This window comes from Chenopodium album, chromosome 14, assembly GCF_948465745.1.
Source record: "Chenopodium album chromosome 14, dcCheAlbu1.1, whole genome shotgun sequence".
Lineage (NCBI taxonomy): Eukaryota > Viridiplantae > Streptophyta > Magnoliopsida > Caryophyllales > Amaranthaceae > Chenopodium > Chenopodium album.
Window position 1 is genome coordinate 43,631,972 of NC_137847.1, and position 19,688 is coordinate 43,651,659.

Genomic DNA, 19,688 nt, shown 5'->3' on the forward strand with positions numbered 1-19,688 from the left:
CGACGGTTGAGCACTCTCAATTTCCTTGTTTGCCCCAATTTCTACTGCCAGCTGCTCGACCCTAGGTTGAGCTTGTTCCTGCACAATTGCAAGAGCCTCCACACTATTCTCCTCCAGCAGATCTTCCTCGGCTAAATCTAGTTGTTGCTCTCCTTCCCAAGGACTCATCGGTTCTTCAGGGATTTGACCAATTTGAAAAGCATCATTCTCCTCGTTTCCTTGGTAGTCCATTGGATCATAGACAGGGGAATCCGGTTCCCTTGTTTCTACAGCTCTGGGTTGATTTTGCGTGTCGAATTCTATAAAAAATCGTTGATTGAAGCCTGCATTGTCAATTTTCCTCCCAGCAATACCGTCATTAACTTATACTCGTGACTGGATAGCAAAGCTCATCAAGAGATCGAACCTTAGACTCTCAATATCAGGGCCATACCTAGGAACCACATCTTGTACTCCCCTATTATTCAGTGTATCAGCGTTTTCAGCGTGAGTTAGGGCCATCGCTGCTGCATTCGTATATGGGTCCTCCCCCATATGACTCCCTAGCCCATGATCACCATCTTCATCCCTTTCCTGCCCAGCCCCTGTAGCCGCCGCATTCCCTTGAGGGATTCCCTGTTCACTTAGCTCCACACCTTCCATGGTATTTTGCTGATTGTTTTACGAGCGTACACTCACATGTCCTCTGAAAAGGAGTCCCTCCACTGTTAAACCTAGCCCCAGGTCTAACAGTTCGACCCCCATTCTGGATTCCTAGATCGAAATCCACCATAATATCCGAACCTCTGAAATTTGGGGAGGGTGGATGTGTTTGATCATCGCCAAAGAGTTCTCTAAGAGTTATAGTACGTTCAGAGGTCGGAGTAGCTCTCATGTCTAAATTGAACATAGAGAAGCCATCCTCAGATTCAAGGGTTGGGATACCCCTTGTTTGGTATTGCATCATTTTGTGACTCACATCTTGTTGAATGAGATCTTCATGTCTCCTACACCTAGTATACTTATGTCCAATTCTACCACACCTTACACAATATTTAAATAGATTTCGTACCTTAGTTGAATCCAGATGACGACATCGTCATCTAACTTAAGGAAGAAGCCTGGGATCAGTGGTTCCCCAAGATTAAGCAGCACTTCTATTCGCAGATAATCATTTCGAGGAACGAACTGCGGTTCAAAGTCGATTTGGAAAAGCATCCCAAGCAATTCACCCACCGTTTCTGCCATGTGGGAATTCAGGTATTCGCAAGGAACACCACATATTCTCACCCAAAACTTCGCCTTCCTGAATCTCACAGTGTTAGGCACTTGATTGGGTAGCCATGGCGCGAAAACCATGACAAGGAGGTGTTTCAAATTCCTGTCTCGTTGAAGGTGACAATGGCATGCAAATTAGCTTTGGTTAATGTGAATTACCGCCGTAATTAATTGGTGGTTTTAGGAACCCAAAAAAGCTTAAAAGTCGAAATCTGTTAAATTAGAACGCCGTTACAAGACAAGGGGGTTGGGAAATAAGACAAAGATTAACGGCAGTACAAATTGAGTAACAGAAGTGTGTTTTGATGCTAAACCGTTAACAAAAGGAATGATTGTGAAGCTAGAAAGTGATTGGCCTTTGTGAGGGGCACCAATTAGAATTGCCAGATGGCAGCCTAGGGAAAAGAAGTAGGCTGGCAATAACCCTTAGGCACAATTTACCCAAAAAAATAATGATGATTATGGGGAGGGAATCTAGGTGGAGTTTTTTGAGCAACCACCGTGACAAAAATACCCTTTAAGGGTAACTCTATTTCTAGAGTGAGAAGCTCTCTATTTCTAGAGAGAGAATCACCTAATAATGAAATTTATCACCATATAGCCTTGATGTCTAATGATTGTTAATTTTATCAATCATTAGGATTAATTATAAAACGAAATCACTTTAAATACGTTCCCCTACCTCCGAAACCACCCGCATTCCTTTTTCCAAACCCCAAAACCACCGTAAATTTTCTTTTCTCATCGTCAAAATTAATCATACGAATATGGTTATGGAGATTTGGAATGGTTTCAAGGGCTGGAGAAAGGAGAAGAGTGGTTTTGGGGATGAGGGGGAGATATCTAAAGTGGTTTCAATGTGTAATTAACTAAATTGCACTCATCTTATTTTTATTAGGGGTATATGATGAATTTTTGTAATAACTTAGGGGTATACGGTGAATTTGAAAAATTTCATAGTATACTATACGGTGAATAAACAAAAAAAAACTCGGGTTGGATAGAACAAAACCTAAAGCCTAAACACTAAACACACCCCTTGACTCATCTAATTGAAACTCAATAGAACTTTCACTCACTACTTCAAGTCTACAACACAGACAGGCAGTCAAATTGAAGCTCACCGTTACAGAGAAGAACTTCCATGGATACACTAGCAGAAGGTTTATGGGGATTAGCAGATTATCATGAGCAAAAAGGTGAATTTGCGAAGGCAATCAAATGTTTAGAAGCAATTTGCCAAAGCCCAGTTTCATTTCTCCCAATAATCGAGGTCAAAACTCGTCTTCGAATCGCCACCCTTTTGTTGCGCCATTCTCACAATGTCAATTATGCCAAATCTCACCTTGAACGTTCTGTATGTTTGTTCATCTCTTTCTTCTTTCTCTCTCCTCAAAAGGGGTTTTTCATTTCGTAATTTTATCTTCATTTTTTGCAGCAATTGTTGTTGAAGTCGATTCCTTCATGTTTCGAATTGAAATGTAGGGCGTATAGTTTGTTGAGTCAGTGTTATCATCTAGTTGGGGCAATACCATCTCAGAAGCAGATTTTGAACAAGGGTTTGGAGCTTACGAAGTCGCTCGGTGATGGGTATGCTCTTTTTTGGGATTTTATGATGATTTTTGTTGTTGTTGTTTTTGTGGAGATCATGGGTTAGATTGAATTCCGTTGTTGCTAATAATTAGTAATTGTGTTGAATTATTAAGAGGTTTTTGTCGAATTCGTGATGGGTATGCTCATTTTATTGATTTTAAGAATGAAAATGTAGGTAGTTATGATGCTGAAATCATGGGTTAGATTGAATTCCCTTGTTGCTAATAATCAGTAATTGTGTTGAATGATTAACAGGTTTTTGTCGAATTCGCGATGGGTATGCTCATTTTGTTGTTTTTAAGAATGAAAATTTAGGTGGTTATGATGCTGAAATCATGGGTTAGATTGAATTTCCTTGTAATTGTGTTGAATGATTAAGAGATTTTTGTCGAATTTGTGATGGGTATGCTCGTTTAGTTATTTTCAAGAATGAAATTTTAGGTTGTTATGAGGCTAAAATCATGGGTTCGATTGATCTCTTTTTGTAAACATCACTACTTACTGTATACTTTTGAGATTTTTCTTGAAATAGCGATGCGTATGCTCATTTGGTTGGGTATTTGAATTGCATTTGGTTTCAAAATCATGGGATAGATTGAATTATGTTGCTAAAGAGTAAAGAACTTTAATTGTTGTGTGATTATGAGGGGTTTTGGACTGATACATTTTGTTTGGTTAAAGTTTTGCAGCGAAGTTATGGTATTGCAATTTCAGTTCACAGCTTTCAACTGCTTTGATTATAGAAGGCGACTATCAAAATTCCCTTGCTACTCTTGAACAAGGATACAACTGTGCTGCTGAATTATGTTATCCTGAATTGCAGGTTAGTTTTCAGCTTTGTGCTGGCTATGAGACTTGGTGTTGATTGTAACTTTGTAATGTGTTATATTAGGTGAAGTATGAGATCTCTGACATGTGATGATATGAGTGGTGATATAAGTGGTGAGATCACTGAGATGTGATGATTTAAGTGGTGGCAATACCAATTTTGTGTTTCATATGATTTTTCGCCTTTATAGATGTTTCTGGATCTGCAAATAAACCTTATGTTCCCTGATTTTGTTCAAACGTGTAATCTAAGATCCCTTTGCTGCTTATGTGTCTGGTGATAGCAGTAAGCTTTATTTAGGGTGTTAATTATGTGTATTTGGTGGCTAATGTGTACTAGAACCATGTTTTAGGGATGCCGTCCTTTATGATTAGGATACGTATATCAATGCTTTTTATAACTGGAATCCTAGTCCTCTTTCAGCATCGTTACAAGTACATCTTTCATAGTTTTCTGTGAGTGTCTCTGACAGACCTAGAATAGCAGCCCTTTGCTCATGGTATTGGGAGAATATCAAATGGTATAATCGAGGTGTTTGCACATTTTCTGTAATAATAGAAGTCTTTGATGGTATTGATAACATCAAGGGAAGTGATTGTGAGTATCTAAGCAGGAATGACTTTTAGTAAATGGCTCCATTGTTTAAGGTTTTGGTATGGGCTTGAGTCGAAAACTAAATTGACATCTTGACTAGGCTTTGAGATTGTTAAATAATATGGTGTAGTGAGCTTGAGAGGATGGTGCTGACAAAGGTGAGTAATGATGCGGTGTAGGTAATTATGCCATGTCTGTTGGATTATCAAAACAAACGAGCCCTAATAAGGATTTAGAGGTGTGGGGGTAAAGTGATGAACTATTGCTCATAACTTTCAGCTTACTCCATGTATCCATTAAAGCATCTTTTGTCCTATCTATTGGTTTGGGTGATCATCATCTGTGGAATTTAGGTAATAGCTTTTAAATCAAAGGTCTCTATCCTTTTGTCTGTATCAACTCACAGCCTCAAGAATTATTAGACTTGTTGTAGTTCTTAACTCCTATAGCTTTCCAGGATTTTGAGTATTTAACCAAGTTAAACTCTGTTTGCCTTCATTGTTTGTACCTTGATGTAGGAATTAGGATTAAAGTATTTTCAAGTCCAGTTTCTGGATCCCTATCTATCTTTATCTTATCATTATGTCTGGTTGATGTGTAAATAATCTTCTTAAAAGGCGTCCTATATGATGTGGCTTGAAGTTAACTTTTTTTAACTTTTGGTTTATGCCTTCAGATTTTCTAAGATTCTTAAATAAATATTTAATGAAATGCAATTACCTCATCTTTCATATCTCAGTTCTTGAATCTTTCTTTTGAACCAGTGCCCCTCTACAATTTACCATCTACATGAAATTTATCATTGAATCTTTTCTTTATTTCTTTTTTTTTTTTTCCTTTATTTATTTTTTAATCAATGATCACTTTATGCTTTTTTTTAAACACTCCTTGAAAACTTTCTTAAATCTTATTCTTGGCTCTCTTGTAAAGCTCCCTTAGTTTTTCTTGGATGCTCTTCCTTTTCTCACTTTACTCACCTTTTTCAAATGATTATCTTGTTATGTCCTTTTCTTTATATCGTGCGGTTCCTTATGACGATTCATGTTCGTCGACCTTAAATCATTTTGGGACTAAGGCTTTTTGTTGTTGTTGTTGTTATCCCTTTATGCTTGTTCACAGCTAATAAAATGTGTTGACATTCTTGTTTTCCTTGACCTATATGGTAGATCCTATGATGATAGATTATGTGTACCATATTCTTCATCCAATAACTTGTTTAATATTTTCCTTTTTAAATTTTGTATGGTGGTCAGATGTTTTTCGCGACATCGAAACTTCATGTCCACTTGATGCAATGGGATGATGTGGACATGGTGGAACAGGCTTTAGCAAAATGCGATGAGGTGTGGAACTCCTTTGATTCGAATAAGGTATTTTAACATTTCTTTGTCGCAAAAGTGCAGGGCTGCTGGATGAATCTTTCTATTGCCTATTTAGTGTGATTACCTAGAATTCCTGCTACCTTTTTTTGTCATAAAGTTACACTGTTCTATATTCATGCACCAAGCCAATCAAGCTGACCGTTGTGTTAAAGCATTGATTTGTTTCTCTTCAGCTAGAAAGGGGCTTAAAGGCTTTGTATGAGTAATATTTATGTGCCTTGATGTTGAGATAGGTATTTGTGTTTGTTGTTGCCTTCTAGCTTGTTATGGTAGTGTATTCTCTGTGCTGGTATACTAAATAGTTCATGCTCAGAATCACCTGTACAGCTCTATGTGGCTTGCTACACTAAAAAAAAAACTGTGGCCTTTCTCTCTTTTGACTAATAGATGAAAAGAAAGATAATTAGCTTCTTATTAGTGGAGCTCCTTCCTCTTAATTAACACAACACATTTAGAAAATGTACAGGATTTTGCCTTGAGTTATTATTAAGTGTATAGAATTTGGCTGGGATAATTTCTTTTCTTTCCAAGTTTCTAACAGATCGAAAGTGTTTAAGTTATTGGCTCATTTGATCTGGCAGCATTTATGAGTCCCTGCTTCAACTGTCCCTCAGAGAAACGATCAAGAAATGCCATTAGTACCAGGGTAACCTCCATCCTTTCTTTCTCTCAGTCTCACCCAACAAGATAAACCACCTTATCAAAAGTAAGCATTTGGTTATCTCCTTCACTATTGTTTTCATTCCATTTCCACCTCTCCCTTATAGATATCATGAGATTCCCTTTTTGTGGTAACTGGTAAGCTACTCCTCACAATGCAGTGCAAAGCAAGTAATTCTGAGTCTTCTCAGTTCTCACTATTCATAAGTACTGCTATCAGGCAAAGTAATTCTTGGTCATGGATTTGTGATTTGTCAATCACTCAATTGTCATCAATCTCGGTGTTACCATAAAGCTTCAGTCTAAAGTGTAAACAAAATCTTACTCCTTGTGTTCGATTTCAATTTTTTAAAATGCAACTCACAAATTGGTGAATTGTTTCATTTGGATTTAAACTGCCCTTAGAAAAAGGATTTGACTGTTTTAAACGAGACTGAAACCAAGAGTAGCTTTTAAAAAAAATAAAAGTTGCCTTAGTATTAATTCAAACATGTGTTTACCTGAGAATCAAATCTTTGATGTATCATTGTATCTCAACCGCATTGTAGAGTTTAATGATCTTACTGCAATCACTATAGGCCGTGATTGTCACAGACCATTGGCATTGGCTAGTGGTGCGTGGATGCTGTCACAACTGTGACCACATCCAAATTTAAAACCATGGTCACACTCGCTACTCATGCTTTCATGTATGGCTCCCCAATTTTGTCTTCTACTTAACCAATTAGGTCCATCACAATTTAATTTCCTCTTACCTTTAATGGGAAATCCACTTACCTTTTTTCTTTCTCACAACACCTACACCTTCAATCGTGAATTTGCCCATACCCTGTTAGTTTTATAATATGTACAGTGAAACTGAATTGAAAGTTTAATTTGAGATAGGGAAAGTACATGATAGTGGATACTCCATCAGGTCCTAGGAGCCTTTTGATCTGTTATGCTAGAGGGAGTTTGCAGTTGGCTTCTCACACCGGAATTATCGCTGCTCCGAAGAAGAGGCTGTTCAAACTTCTCATATTTCCCCTTGGCGACAATATGTCCCATGTTACAAACTTCGTACAAGTAAGAAATATGTATCTTGTAGGGAAATATGTATTTCAATTACATGGGGTATAACATATCCCACATACTCATTCTTGGGATTTGGTGATTAGTAATAGATGGTAAATTTTTATTCACTTGGAAAGGTGAATTACTTCTCTGTGCACAAACATTTACTCTCTTTGTTATTTGATGCTTCAAATTTTAGATCTTAGGCTCTTTTTGATTTAGATTTTACATCTAAATTTGACTATCAAACTCTCTTAGGTAGTGTTTGGATACTAGAGTTTCTTTGGAATTATAAAATTCAATTGTTAAATCTGGATTATGGAAATTCAAATTCAAATATGCTGTTTGGGAAAGACTCTCTCTCTCTCTCTCTCTCTCTCTCGCTCGCTCTCTACTTGAGAGAAGAGGTTGGGGTGTGGGATGTGGGTTGGGATTCTCTAATTACTAGTTATATTTCAATTTCTTTATCTAAGTGCCTTAAGAACATCAAAGAATTTGGGCAAAACGTAAGATTTGAAATTCTTTGGGCATCCAAGAACTAAATGAACCTAATTCCAGAATTTCGGGTGACATTCTTGCATCAACCCTCCTGACTCCACTGTAGATGGAGTGCTTGGAGATTTTGCAACATGTAAGGATATGATTGAATATTTGAGTATCTGGTTGCTTCTACGGATTCTGGAATATTTTATGAGACACCCTAGAGATGTGGGAGAATGAGGTAATGAGGGACCTGAAATTGGTGTGGGCATTGGCAGCATTTACTGATTTGCTGTGATTTCTTTCTCTTGTGGTTGTGCTTAGTTCGAGTCTAGTTAAACTTTTTCTTTGGTTTTCTCAACTTGGCCATCTTTCTTGAATTGTATATTCATATGGGAATAGCTCTGGCAAGGAAGGGGGAGAGTGGAATAGGATTGCAATGAATGATATATTGGATGTCTTTTGCTAGAATCAAAACTCAATTTGTTTCTAGAGCTTTAGGTACTATTGGCCACACCTTATTGTTCCATCTCTCCTTGTTAATGGCTAATCCTTGAGAAGTACGAGTAAAATTATAATGAAGAAACTTGTTTAATAACCCAAATTGCACTAGTCAAAGCAAAGAACACAAAAAAGGATGATTGTTTTTACTGCTGCACTCCTGGTCTCTTTTAATTTGATATATTTAGCTGAATATGTCGTTCGGTTTATTTTGCAATTTGTGTTTTCCTTTGTCATCAATTTGTTATTGAAACTTTGCTCATTGATAATTACAATTTTCTTAATGTGAAGCTGATGACCTGCTTTGTGTGCCCATCTTGATTTTGCCACTTCTTTGCAGACACAGCAATGTCTTGGTTTGCTTTTTTATAATGAGCTACTGCACATTTTCTATCGGTTTCGTATATGCGACTACAAGAATGTTGCTCAACACATTGACAAGCTTGATGCTGCTATGAAGGCTGACTTGCAGCAAACAGAGCATGTTCGTAAACTAACCAGTGAGCTCAACGCTTTGAACCACTCTCTCTCCGAGCCTGCTATGAAGCAGAGGGATTGCTCACTACTGATTGAGAAACGTGCTCATCTTCAGCAGCAGCTCAGGACTATAACCACATCCAATTCAATTCCACAAGGTTATACTGATTCTGCTGGTGTTGATTATGAGAGGAGGCTATCTACTGACAAGCTCGAGCTGGCACCATATCCTATTGATGGGGAGTGGTTGTCCAAGAATGCAGTTTATGCTTTGGTGGACCTTATGGTTGTAATTTTTGGGCGCCCAAAAGGACAATTTAAGGAGTGTGCAAAGCGGATTCAATCTGGAATTCAAATTATCCAAGGTTGGTTGTTTTTTAATTTTATTTTTATTTTTTTTTATTGCGTCTTCAGGTTATTGTCAAAAATTTAGTTCTTAGTTTCATTGGTCATCTTGTCACTATGCTGCCTGTCTATATTAATTATTGTACTCTCTCCACTCCTTTTTGTCTATCCCATTTGCCTTTTTGCACAATCTCCAGTGCACATCTTTAAACATCAATATCTTCAACCAAGCGTTGTATAAAATTATAAAAATTTGATATTTGATTCTATAATACTTTGTACTACATATGGAGAATAATCTAACAAGATCCCACATGAATATGTTTTTAGATCAAAGGTTCTTATTTACTCCTCAAAATGAAAATTCCAAACGGGGCAAACAATAAGGAATGGAGGGAGTACCTATTAAAACATCCCACTCCTTTAGTGGTATGTGGAAAAAAATAAAATTCATATCTTTAATAACTTTTGCCTAAGATGTCTTGTGAAGCTTTCCCTAAGTACATTTGCATTTTAGACATGAGACACTTAATATTTTACAAGAGTGGTTCACTATATTATCCTCTTAGCTAGGATTGTGACATGTAATTAGTGGCAAAAAGCATCATGTCTGATTAGATTGACTTTGTACAATTTGTAGTATACGTTAATAGACTATTCTCTGACTGGATGCTTCACATGTATTTTCCTGCAGTTGAACTATTAAGGCTGGGAATCACAGATGGTGTAAGAGGTAAGTTGGATTAATCTCTGAAATAAAATCTGAATTATTGGCCAAAAACACCAATAGCTGAATTGTGTTAATAGTAATCTAAAGCATTTAAACAAATAAAAACCTGTGTATCACTTGGGTGTAGTGATTTCAGTTGAAATTTTAACTGTCATCTTACCTTGAAAACATTAGAGGGGAAATGAAAGGAACATATAAAGATTAGACAGTGCATATAGCCTAGGCACTGAGGCACAAAGAAATAGTGGTCTTGTGAGATGCACCTAAGCGCACTAAGGCTCACAACCTTTTTTTATACCAAAGTTTAGAAATTTTATTAAGAACCACTTCAATGGAATTTCTATTCTAATGAGTTGTTTTTTTTTTTTTTTTTTTTTTTTTTTTTTTTTTTTTCCTTCATAATCTCTCTCTTTTTTTTTTTTAATAATTTTTTTAATATATTGAATTCAATCTATGTTCATATAATGTTTTGTTAATTTATAATTATTAAATTTTTAAGTCATTAATTTTAGTTTTAGTGCCTTTTTATTTATTTACTTTTTTTTTTTTTTTTTTTTTTTTTTTTTTAATTTTAAATCTTTGATTTAGGACAAACCCTACTTTAGATACTGCTTCCTTCATTTCTTATTAGTTGACACATTTTGACTTTGGGCTTTATTCACGTTAGTTACTCTAATATCATTTATGATTTATACTTGAGAAAAAAGTATTTATGTGGGTTCCTACTAGATACATCTCATTGTATATTTTACAAATGTCAATTTTATTTTTTAAAATAAGATTTTCCTATTAATAATTGAAGATATTGATATTTGAAATAATGCATTTCCAAATGTGCCTAAAGAAATGTGTCAACTAGAAGGAAATGGAGGAAGTATAGTTTTATGACCTATTTCTTTGCAAGCCATGGTGGAGCTGTCTCTATTACCTTTAGTCTGGTTAAATAAAATGATTTATCAGAAGTATTACCAAAATGAATGTAGCTTTATCCTTTTTTACAGAAGTAGATCTTCAACACTCTGCTATTTGGATGGCTGGTGTCTATCTGATGCTGTTGATGCAATTTCTCGAAAATAAGGTGGCAGTAGATCTCACACGAGCTGATTTTGTTGAAGCTCAAGAGGTGGGTTGTTAGCTTCCTATATGCACAAAGGAGTTTTCCCCTGTTATGCTTATCTTATTGCTCCAGATTTCTTTTATCTTTGCCCATTTTTCTGTTTTGTTCTATAATTTGGACTTTGCTGATATAAAGCACACAATTAAACTTGATTGGGTAGGAAATACTCTTTTGGATGTTCAGCTCTTTTGAATGTAAATTTGTTGAATTAAAATGTGTAGGTAGGCTTGTCAGTTCCCATTCTAAAAAAATCTCTGCTGATAATTGGATTTAATATTGTTGTTTTTCTTCTACAGTACCTCAACTCGATATGAGACAATCAGTAATTCATTTGTTGATTTTGAATCTTTCCATTCCAATGTTAGGTAGCTGAGTTTTACCGCAGATAGCAGTGTTCCATTTAGCCAAAATTCTAGGAGACTATTTGATTAGTACTGATTTAAAATCATGTCTTTCAACTACCAGAAGGCTTTTGCATGAGGAAAAGGGGTGGAAACAGGAGCCTCTTGGTGGGGGGGGCGGGGGCTGCTTTGCAATATTCTATAAGTGCTTGAAGTCAGCTATAATTTACACATAAATTCGTTTGGTAGATTGGCTGCAAGTAGATGTAGATAAAGCAGGTTGCATTAGGACAGAGGATCAAATCCCCTAACAAGTGTTTTATTTATTTATTATTTTTATTTTCAAATTCTACTTCCGCAGTTAAATATGTCGAACTTATCATTTCTTTTTTGGAGTTTTTGAGTTTTTTCTGAATTGTTTTTCAGTCAATTATCCCACTTATCTTGCTATAGTATCTACATTTTCTTTATTTCTTTCCCCCAAGGACTTGTAACTCTAATTCCATAAATGAAAAAGTGCATCCATTATTTTTGGGAACTCTCTACTAAAGTGGCTAGTTAAACAAAATTATATCCCATAGTGGCTATTTATAAATTCTAATATTAAAACTAACCAAAGCCTTAAGTTGGAGGCATATACCACATTTAATTCTTTTTTTTTTTCCTTTTCTTATGAACCAATCTAGGTTTGTTTTTCTCTTTGTAGGTTCATTTTTATTTTTTAAAGACAACCCACAACATTTCTTACCGATGTCTTTATAGTATGTACTACTCCCTCCAAATCTATTTAAGTGCATCACTAGGTTGTGCATATGACTACTATTTCTTTATATATGCTAAGTTACAACAAGACACATCCTTAGGAAATACTATTTTCGCTATATATTTTGGTCAAAGTCCAAGACCTCGATAAGTTAATCAAACTTTCAATTACCAAAAGTACAAAGCTCTGAATAATATTACCAAAGCATTAATAACAGTGCAATAATTTCAACATCAATCAAGATTTAATAATAATAATAATTAAAAAAAACCACGCTGTAGTTTCTACTTTTGCACTATAGCCAGTATGCCATTCTTCAAATTGTGGTTCCTAAGTAAGATCCTACTTCTATTTTGAGCAAAATTCAAAGGAACATTTTTAAATACTGGAAAAATATTTTAGATACATTCATAAAATCCCATTCTGTTCATTTCATATTAATTTGCAATTGCGAGACCAATATTAATTGGGTTTGATTTGAAAACTAGCTGTCATTAGTGAACAATATAAAACAAATTGAAATTTAGAATTATTAGATGGAATTATAGAGAATTAGATAGAAAAGTGGTGTAAAGAGAGTGATGAGGATGGCTATGAAGAGTCTGCAATTTGGTTGTAATACTAAGCGTAAAAAATTAAATAAAAATAAAATATTGGCTGGTTCTCAAGGAAAACAAAAAAGGAAAAAAAGATATTGTTGTGGTTTGATGTAAATATGCCTCAATTCAATTTTTAGCTAGTTTTGGTATTAAAATATGTAAATAGCCTTATTAGCAAATACTTTTGCCGAACTAGCTAATTTAGTAAAAGATCCTAATTTTTTAAGTTAATTACTACCTCCGTTTTGCCAAGTGTTACTTGCATTTGACAGGGTCTCCAATGTACTATTTTGATCATTAACTTCTTTGATTGTGCATTAGTAAAAATTATACAAAGGTGATATATTGAAAATTCATAACAATACGAATATAATAAGATCAAACTTGATAATGTTTTATTTTATTTTATTTTATATATATATATATATATATATATATATATATATATATATATGTATATGTATATAAATTTTTTTTAAATATATACACAATTAGACGCGGTCAAAATTTTAATACTTTGACCTTGTGAAATAGTAGCTAGGTAAAACTTAGGAAAACGGAGGTATTAAAAGATAAACTATATGATATTTTAGTTTGTGTGATATTTCTCACTTAATAATAAACTTAAAGGAAACTTCATGATCACCTTTAAATCTTAAAATTGCGAGATAATACCTTTATAATATTTTTGTTTATTTATTTTCTATTTTGTGAGAAAGTACCTTATAAAACCATATCTTATAAGAGACACCGTTTTTTCGGAATCCGAACTCCGAAGTCAATGTTCAAATGATTGGCCCTCATTTTTCGTCCTTTGTGCGTGTTGCACACTCTTTTTTTTTTTTTTTTTTTTAATTTTCTTATCAAACCTTCGCTTTGCTTTGTAGGATCTTCTTTGTTCAAAACTCTAAGCTACTTAAATTTACTAAGCAAAATAAATCATACCCATGATAGGATAAACAAGCACAAATGGTTCTATATAATGAATTTTCTTCCTCCTGTGAGGTAATATTCACTATAGTGAGCAAATCACACTTGCTCTATTTTTTGTCAATTAAAAAGATACTCCATTATCCAACAACTTGGACTTCAGGCTACTTAATTCAGTATCCATCAGTTTTTGGTAAAAATTTCAGTATCCATTTTGCTGCAATTATTTAGCAAGAATAATATCAATTTTGGGTGTTGGTGGTCATTTTACCTTTTGTTAAGCAAATATAGTTGTAGTTATGGGTTTGATTTTGACTATACATCTTATACTTTATCCCAAGTCTTCATATATGTAAACAACTCTTAATTGTGAGATCTAATATTTACTTTTTAATAAATGGATTTTATATGATGGTTTACTTCGAACATCATTTAATTGCGAGATGTAATGTTTACTTTTCATATGTAAACATTTCTTAATTGCAAGATCTTAAAGCTTAGTGTGAGTTTTGTTGTATATTAAATTTTGAGGAGTAAAGCTAATTTTTGGTATTGTTGAACTCTAGAAGAATCTGTTCAATATTGGAGACCAATGAGTCCCATCTCCAGGTGGTCTTATGACATATTTCCAGACTTTTTGGGATGTATAAATAGATATGTTATGTTGTGTACCAAGGATTTTGAGGAGAAAATGGGACTAGTTCTTAAGGTAGGGTGTTTGTTCTGATTATATTTTCTATGAGGTGATAAAGAGGAATGATTATGTTTTATATATGGAGAGAGGTAGAGTAGGGATTTTTTTTCCTGTTTGTGCTATATGTGGTTAGTGGTCATTTGAGGAGATGGTCAATGGTTTCTTATGGTTTGAGTCAATGGTATCTGGACGTTGAGTCATTTAAAAGTGTTATACGAAGGGTTATGAAAAGAAACACCAAAAGCATCAACCAGCCATAGTTCTGAAACAACTCGATTCCTAAATACTCGCCTTGTTAGATTTTCAGGTTAACTTTTAGAGCCTTTCTTGTAGAACAAATATTCTATGAAGTGGACTGTCCATCTTTGAATTACTAGTGATACTGACATATGACACAACTCAGTTGAGAGTAGTATGATTTATGTATGTGCTTAGCTGCTTACTGTGGGAAGGCAGCCGAGGGGAGGCAGATGAGAGGGTGTGCTGGAAAGCTTTTGAAAGGATGTCATATGCAATAGTTAAGGTCATTTCGGTTAGGAAGTTTTTGTTTTCTGCTAACTGTGAGATGGGGATCAACTTGTTTCTGTGTTGTGAGCATGTACATGGCAGGGATTTCCTGATGTTAATAACTAGGTTGCTTCACTCTCTGTTTTTGTAATTTGATGTCCACTGAGTGTTGTGAAAAGGGGTGCAAAACTTTGTGGCGAACTGCTTTTTGCTTTTTAGTTGCTTTTATTTGTTTACTACCTCCATTCCTATTTTATTCTTGAAATTTTTAATCACAGCAATTTATGCAATTGGAGAGATAGTGTTGATGTGGTGACTGGATAGTAAGTAATAGGATAAGTAAGTGAGTGTAAGTGTAAGTATTTTGGGTAAGAGAGGTAAGGTATTATATGGTGTGTGCCAAAAATGGAATCAAGTGAAAGTGTAAAGAACTTTAAGGAACGGACTTATGGCGAAAGTATTAAGAACATATAGGAACGGAATTAGTACTGTATTTTTTTTCATGATTTGTCTTCTGATTGAATGTCTTTTGAATTATGGGATCAAGTGGTGTATTTGGCTTCTTCCTAGACTCACACTGGTAGAATTTGAGCTTGTTGTGTCTCATTCACCCTTAACTTGGATTAGAGGGTTTTTCTTTTTTAAAAAAAAAAATTATTTATATTTTATTTTCTTTAATATTTATTTTCCTTGTATTTCTTGATGATAATACCTCTTCTTTTTTATTGATCTTATTTTTATTATAAAGTGTAGCTGTGTGTATTGTTTTGTCAGCTTTGAACAATAGCTAGCATATTGTTAGGCTCAATTATGTTTATGTTCAGCTTTCTTGACCCTGATATGTTTTTTTGTTTTTTTTTTTTTTTTTTTCGAATCCCGAGCATGCACTCTATCAATATATGTAACCTTTGTGAGTGTGACACCTACAAATAGGGATAGGTTGGCTTGGGTACAAGTGCAACCTCATTTTAGCTTGCTGAGATGCATGCTGTCTTTGAAACTGTAATATAAACTTCGACCGCTCTTAACAGCTATTTAGTTAGAAATTAAGACCAGGTTTTGCTTTTCAAGTGATTTTCATGTCAATTGTAAATTTGCATTACCTACAACTTATTTTAGTTACATTGAAATTGCATTGGCCGACTGCTTTGTGTGGAGAGGTTAGGCATGTATTGTAGTTTGTTAATAATATTGCCTATTATTATAAGTTTAAATGTCTGAATGCTTATTCTGTTTCTTTTTATTCGTATGCCTTTACAGGCTTTGGTGCAGATGAGAAATTGGTACATTCGTTTTCCGACAATCTTGCAGGCTTGTGAGAGCATTATTGAGATGCTAAGAGGACAATATGCACACTCAGTTGGCTGCTTCAATGAGGCGGCTTTCCATTTTGTTGAAGCAGCAAAGGTATATACTTTGTATAATAATTTTGGTTTTTGGTAGATCTGAAGTCATGATATACATAAGCATAGTCTTTTTCTTATTGGAACAACAAAAGAGAAATTGCTTTTTATGTGCTCCTGATGCTCCTGACTCTGAAATCATTTGCAGATGACAGAGAGCAAGTCAATTCAAGCTATGTGTCAAGTGTATGCTGCTGTCTCTTACATATGTAATGGTGATGCAGAATCTTCTTCACAGGTAATTATTTTTGTCATGGCATGGATAGAGTTTATTTTATTTTTTAATAGAAAGAAACATTGGTGATTTGAATGCATTGTGCATAAAATACTCCACCTTTATTAATTTTGTTTCCTGGCAGGCTCTTGATTTAATAGGGCCTGTCTATAGGGTGATGGATTCTTTCATTGGAGCACGAGAGAAAACAAGTGCTCTGTTTGGTTATGGTCTTCTGTTGATGAAGCAGCACAATCTTCAGGAGGCACGGTATGCATTTAGAATCTTGATCCATCCTTTGCTTGAATTGGATTGCTACAGCCACATCAAATATTGTGGGTTACGTTTTAAATGTCATTGGAATAGCTATATTTTTACGAGAATGAGCACTTTTCAATTTTATATAGCTCAACTCTTACACTTTTTGGCACATGAGCACATCACATCCACGGCTTTAAAGAATATTTTGACTAGCCTTTAGAAATCGTGGACAGGTAGCTGCAGCGAGATTTCGACTGGTTAGTGATGAGGCATTGCTATCTGGACAAGAATTTTTTATGAGATTTTTGTTTTATTTGACTGCTTATTATGGTGTTATAATGGCCTACAATAACCATGATGATTGGACCTTGGGTACTAAGTGTTTTGTGAGGAATATGCATATGGAATTGGGAAGTAATCATCTAACCTTAGGATAACCATAATTTATGAGAGGGGGTGGGGGGGGGGGGGGGTAGCGGGAGGTTTGAGGAGATTGGATTGATCCTATTCAAATAGGCTGTCTTTTCTCTGTTATCTCATTGTGAACCAATTCCTAAACAGGTTCGAAATACAGTAATTGGTGATTTGAATGGAGAATCTTTTTTGGAGGTAGGGGATTATTGTTTCAAATATGACCAATGGTTTACAGTGGAGAATCCATGACAATGTAATGTGGACTTTAAGTGGCATGGCTAGAGATAGGAGGCACTAGGCTGGGCAGAAATTGATAGTTATACAATCAAGATCAGTGGATAATTATGTAAAATAGTAACTAGTGATCAGAGTAGAGTTGAAGATTTTACAGTGAAAGATACGAGTGAAATGGTAAGATTCAGACCTTTCTGGGCCGTTAACATATGTTACAAATGTGGACGGTGGACTACATTCAAACTGCTATTAATGAGATGCAGGTGAAGACTGACGAGCTTGAACATTTGATCAGGTTAAATTAGGGAAAAGTTACTATTTTACATTGCCGTTCTTGTGCCTGTCATGCAATGAAGTTTAGCTTTTCTTATTTCGTTTTGTGAACCTTATTTATGAGAATACCTCTTTGTACGTTATACGTTATCTTATGTGGGATTTTGGTAAGGTAGAGAGAGATATGGGACTCAAAGAATAAAAAAGACAAGAATTCAATTCTGCTTTATAAATTATATGGTTTTGGCAATTGTTTGAGGTTTGTTAATTTCACTAATTTGCTTCTATGCTGCAGGATACGTCTGGCTACTGGATTGCAAATAACTCACAGTAATCTGGGAAATCTTCAGTTGGTTTCGCAGTATCTAACAATTCTTGGAAGTTTGGCCCTTGCTCTTCATGACACTGCACAAGCTAGAGAAATTTTGAGGTCTGCTTTGACATTGGCGAAGAAACTTAATGATATCCCAACTCAGATCTGGGTACTATCGGCTCTCTCAGGTTTGTCTAGAGCTTTGGTCTCACTTTAATAAGAACAAAATAGCTCTCTAAGTTCAGCACACTTTTACACGTGTAATAAAGATGGACACCTGAAATGAAACTTACACAAAAGATAGAATCAACCTGAAGACCAAGCTTGCTCTAATTATGAACCACCAGAATACAAGAAATGGCACTAAGGCCAAAAAAGGCAAGCTATTAACTAGTAATATGTACACTTGATCAAGCCACATTCTGCCAATCTGCTGAAGCTTAAGATCACAAGGATAGCTGGAATGATAGCTGGAACTTTAGCATTGTCACACAGATTGATTTACTGTACCACCCAAAGCAAGTAAACATAAGCTGCACACGGAAACATAGGACTGTTTTGAGCTTGCATTAGGGGTTCTGATGTGTTAATTAAAATAAACAAATTCATTGATGTTGAATGGTAGGTGATGTATAATATTCTATGGACCACAACACCATACTGTGTATCAATAGGTGATTGAAACACCTGTTGTGTATTAATCGCCAACCTCTAATTATGTGTTGATTGTTCACTAGCCAAATGAGGTTCTTAGTTTTTTAAATTGTGCAATTGCAGCATTGTATCAGGAGTTGGGAGAGAGGGGAAATGAATTGGAGAATTCAGAGTACCAAAGAAAGAAGATAGATGATCTGCATAAAAGACTTGCAGATGCTTATGCATCAATTCACCATATTGAGCTGGTAAGCTTTCATTATGTTGCTTAGGAAAGATTTAATTTTTTTGGCCTTCACTAACTAAAACAAAAGCTGAAGGTTCATCCGCTCTTGTTTTACTACTGCAGATTAGCAAAGATAAAATTGAAGTTCACCAGCTGCTCAATTCTGATACTAAACGTGCTATGGCAAGTTCGTCTATGAAGGTTGATCTTGACATCCCGGAATCTATTGGTCTGGCCTCATCAATGCCCGTAACTTCATCCTCGCGGCTTGTTGACTTAGATTCTGGAAGACGCGGGAAGAGGAAAATTTAGCTTGAGAATGTATATATTTGTAACTGTCAGAACTTATTTATCTGTATATATTTATATGGCATGTATCTTGCTGCCAAGATTAGGAATATTTACCAGTCATATGCAATGAAATTAGCTTTTCTTTCCCATTCTCTAATTGTATTGTGTTGCGAATTGCGATCTGCATGTAGCAATTGCGTAAGCTAGGAAGCTCAGATCGCTTGGTGCTTAAGGAAGTTTGCCCTTATAGTTTTCTGCCTAATCTTGAGCTATACTCCCGTAAGCTTCTGAACAGTATAATTTTATTTTTAACTTAGGAATTGATTTAGTTAGGTAATGATTCTCATCTCGTTATTCAAGTTTATTAATCAAACTCACACTCACAAACCCAAGTCTGGTATTGTAAAATATATTGAGCCGTGTTAATCTTTTTGTGTTCACATCTTTGTACCAATCTGAAATTAATAAAAATTGCAGATTGGTAAACATGTTAGAATTTCAATAGGGTTCATTGGTTTCAAGTTCCAGAAATCAATTTTTTCATGTCAATTGA

At 35.1% G+C, this 19,688-nt stretch overlaps 1 protein-coding gene across 2 annotated transcripts; it reads left to right on the top strand.

Annotated features, from left to right (window-relative positions):
• Positions 1–2,299: 2,299 nt before the first annotated feature.
• On the top strand, positions 2,300–19,384 carry LOC145579281 (sister chromatid cohesion protein SCC4-like). 2 transcript variants are annotated; one of them, XM_081636525.1, is made up of 13 exons: positions 2,300–2,614; positions 2,696–2,847; positions 3,532–3,673; positions 5,527–5,643; positions 8,690–9,191; positions 9,866–9,904; positions 10,903–11,024; positions 16,113–16,259; positions 16,404–16,493; positions 16,615–16,739; positions 17,947–18,152; positions 18,742–18,866; positions 18,968–19,384. In XM_081636525.1, the coding sequence occupies exons 1-13, from the start codon at positions 2,402–2,404 to the stop codon at positions 19,154–19,156; spliced, it is 2,169 nt and encodes a 722-aa protein (XP_081492651.1). In that variant the 5' UTR covers positions 2,300–2,401; the 3' UTR covers positions 19,157–19,384. The 2 variants fall into 2 exon arrangements, with proteins under 2 accessions (XP_081492651.1, XP_081492652.1); XM_081636526.1 differs by having other exon boundaries at positions 2,444–2,614; positions 2,743–2,847.
• The last annotated feature ends 304 nt before the right edge of the window (positions 19,385–19,688 follow it).

Coding starts and splice junctions, on each gene's coding strand:
- LOC145579281 (XM_081636525.1), top strand. CDS start 2,402: ATGGATACACTAGCAGAAGGTTTATGGGGATTAGCAGATTATCATGAG. Junction 3,674..5,526: donor TATGTTATCCTGAATTGCAG/GTTAGTTTTCAG, acceptor TATGGTGGTCAG/ATGTTTTTCGCGACATCGAA. Junction 16,494..16,614: donor ATGCAGAATCTTCTTCACAG/GTAATTATTTTT, acceptor GTTTCCTGGCAG/GCTCTTGATTTAATAGGGCC.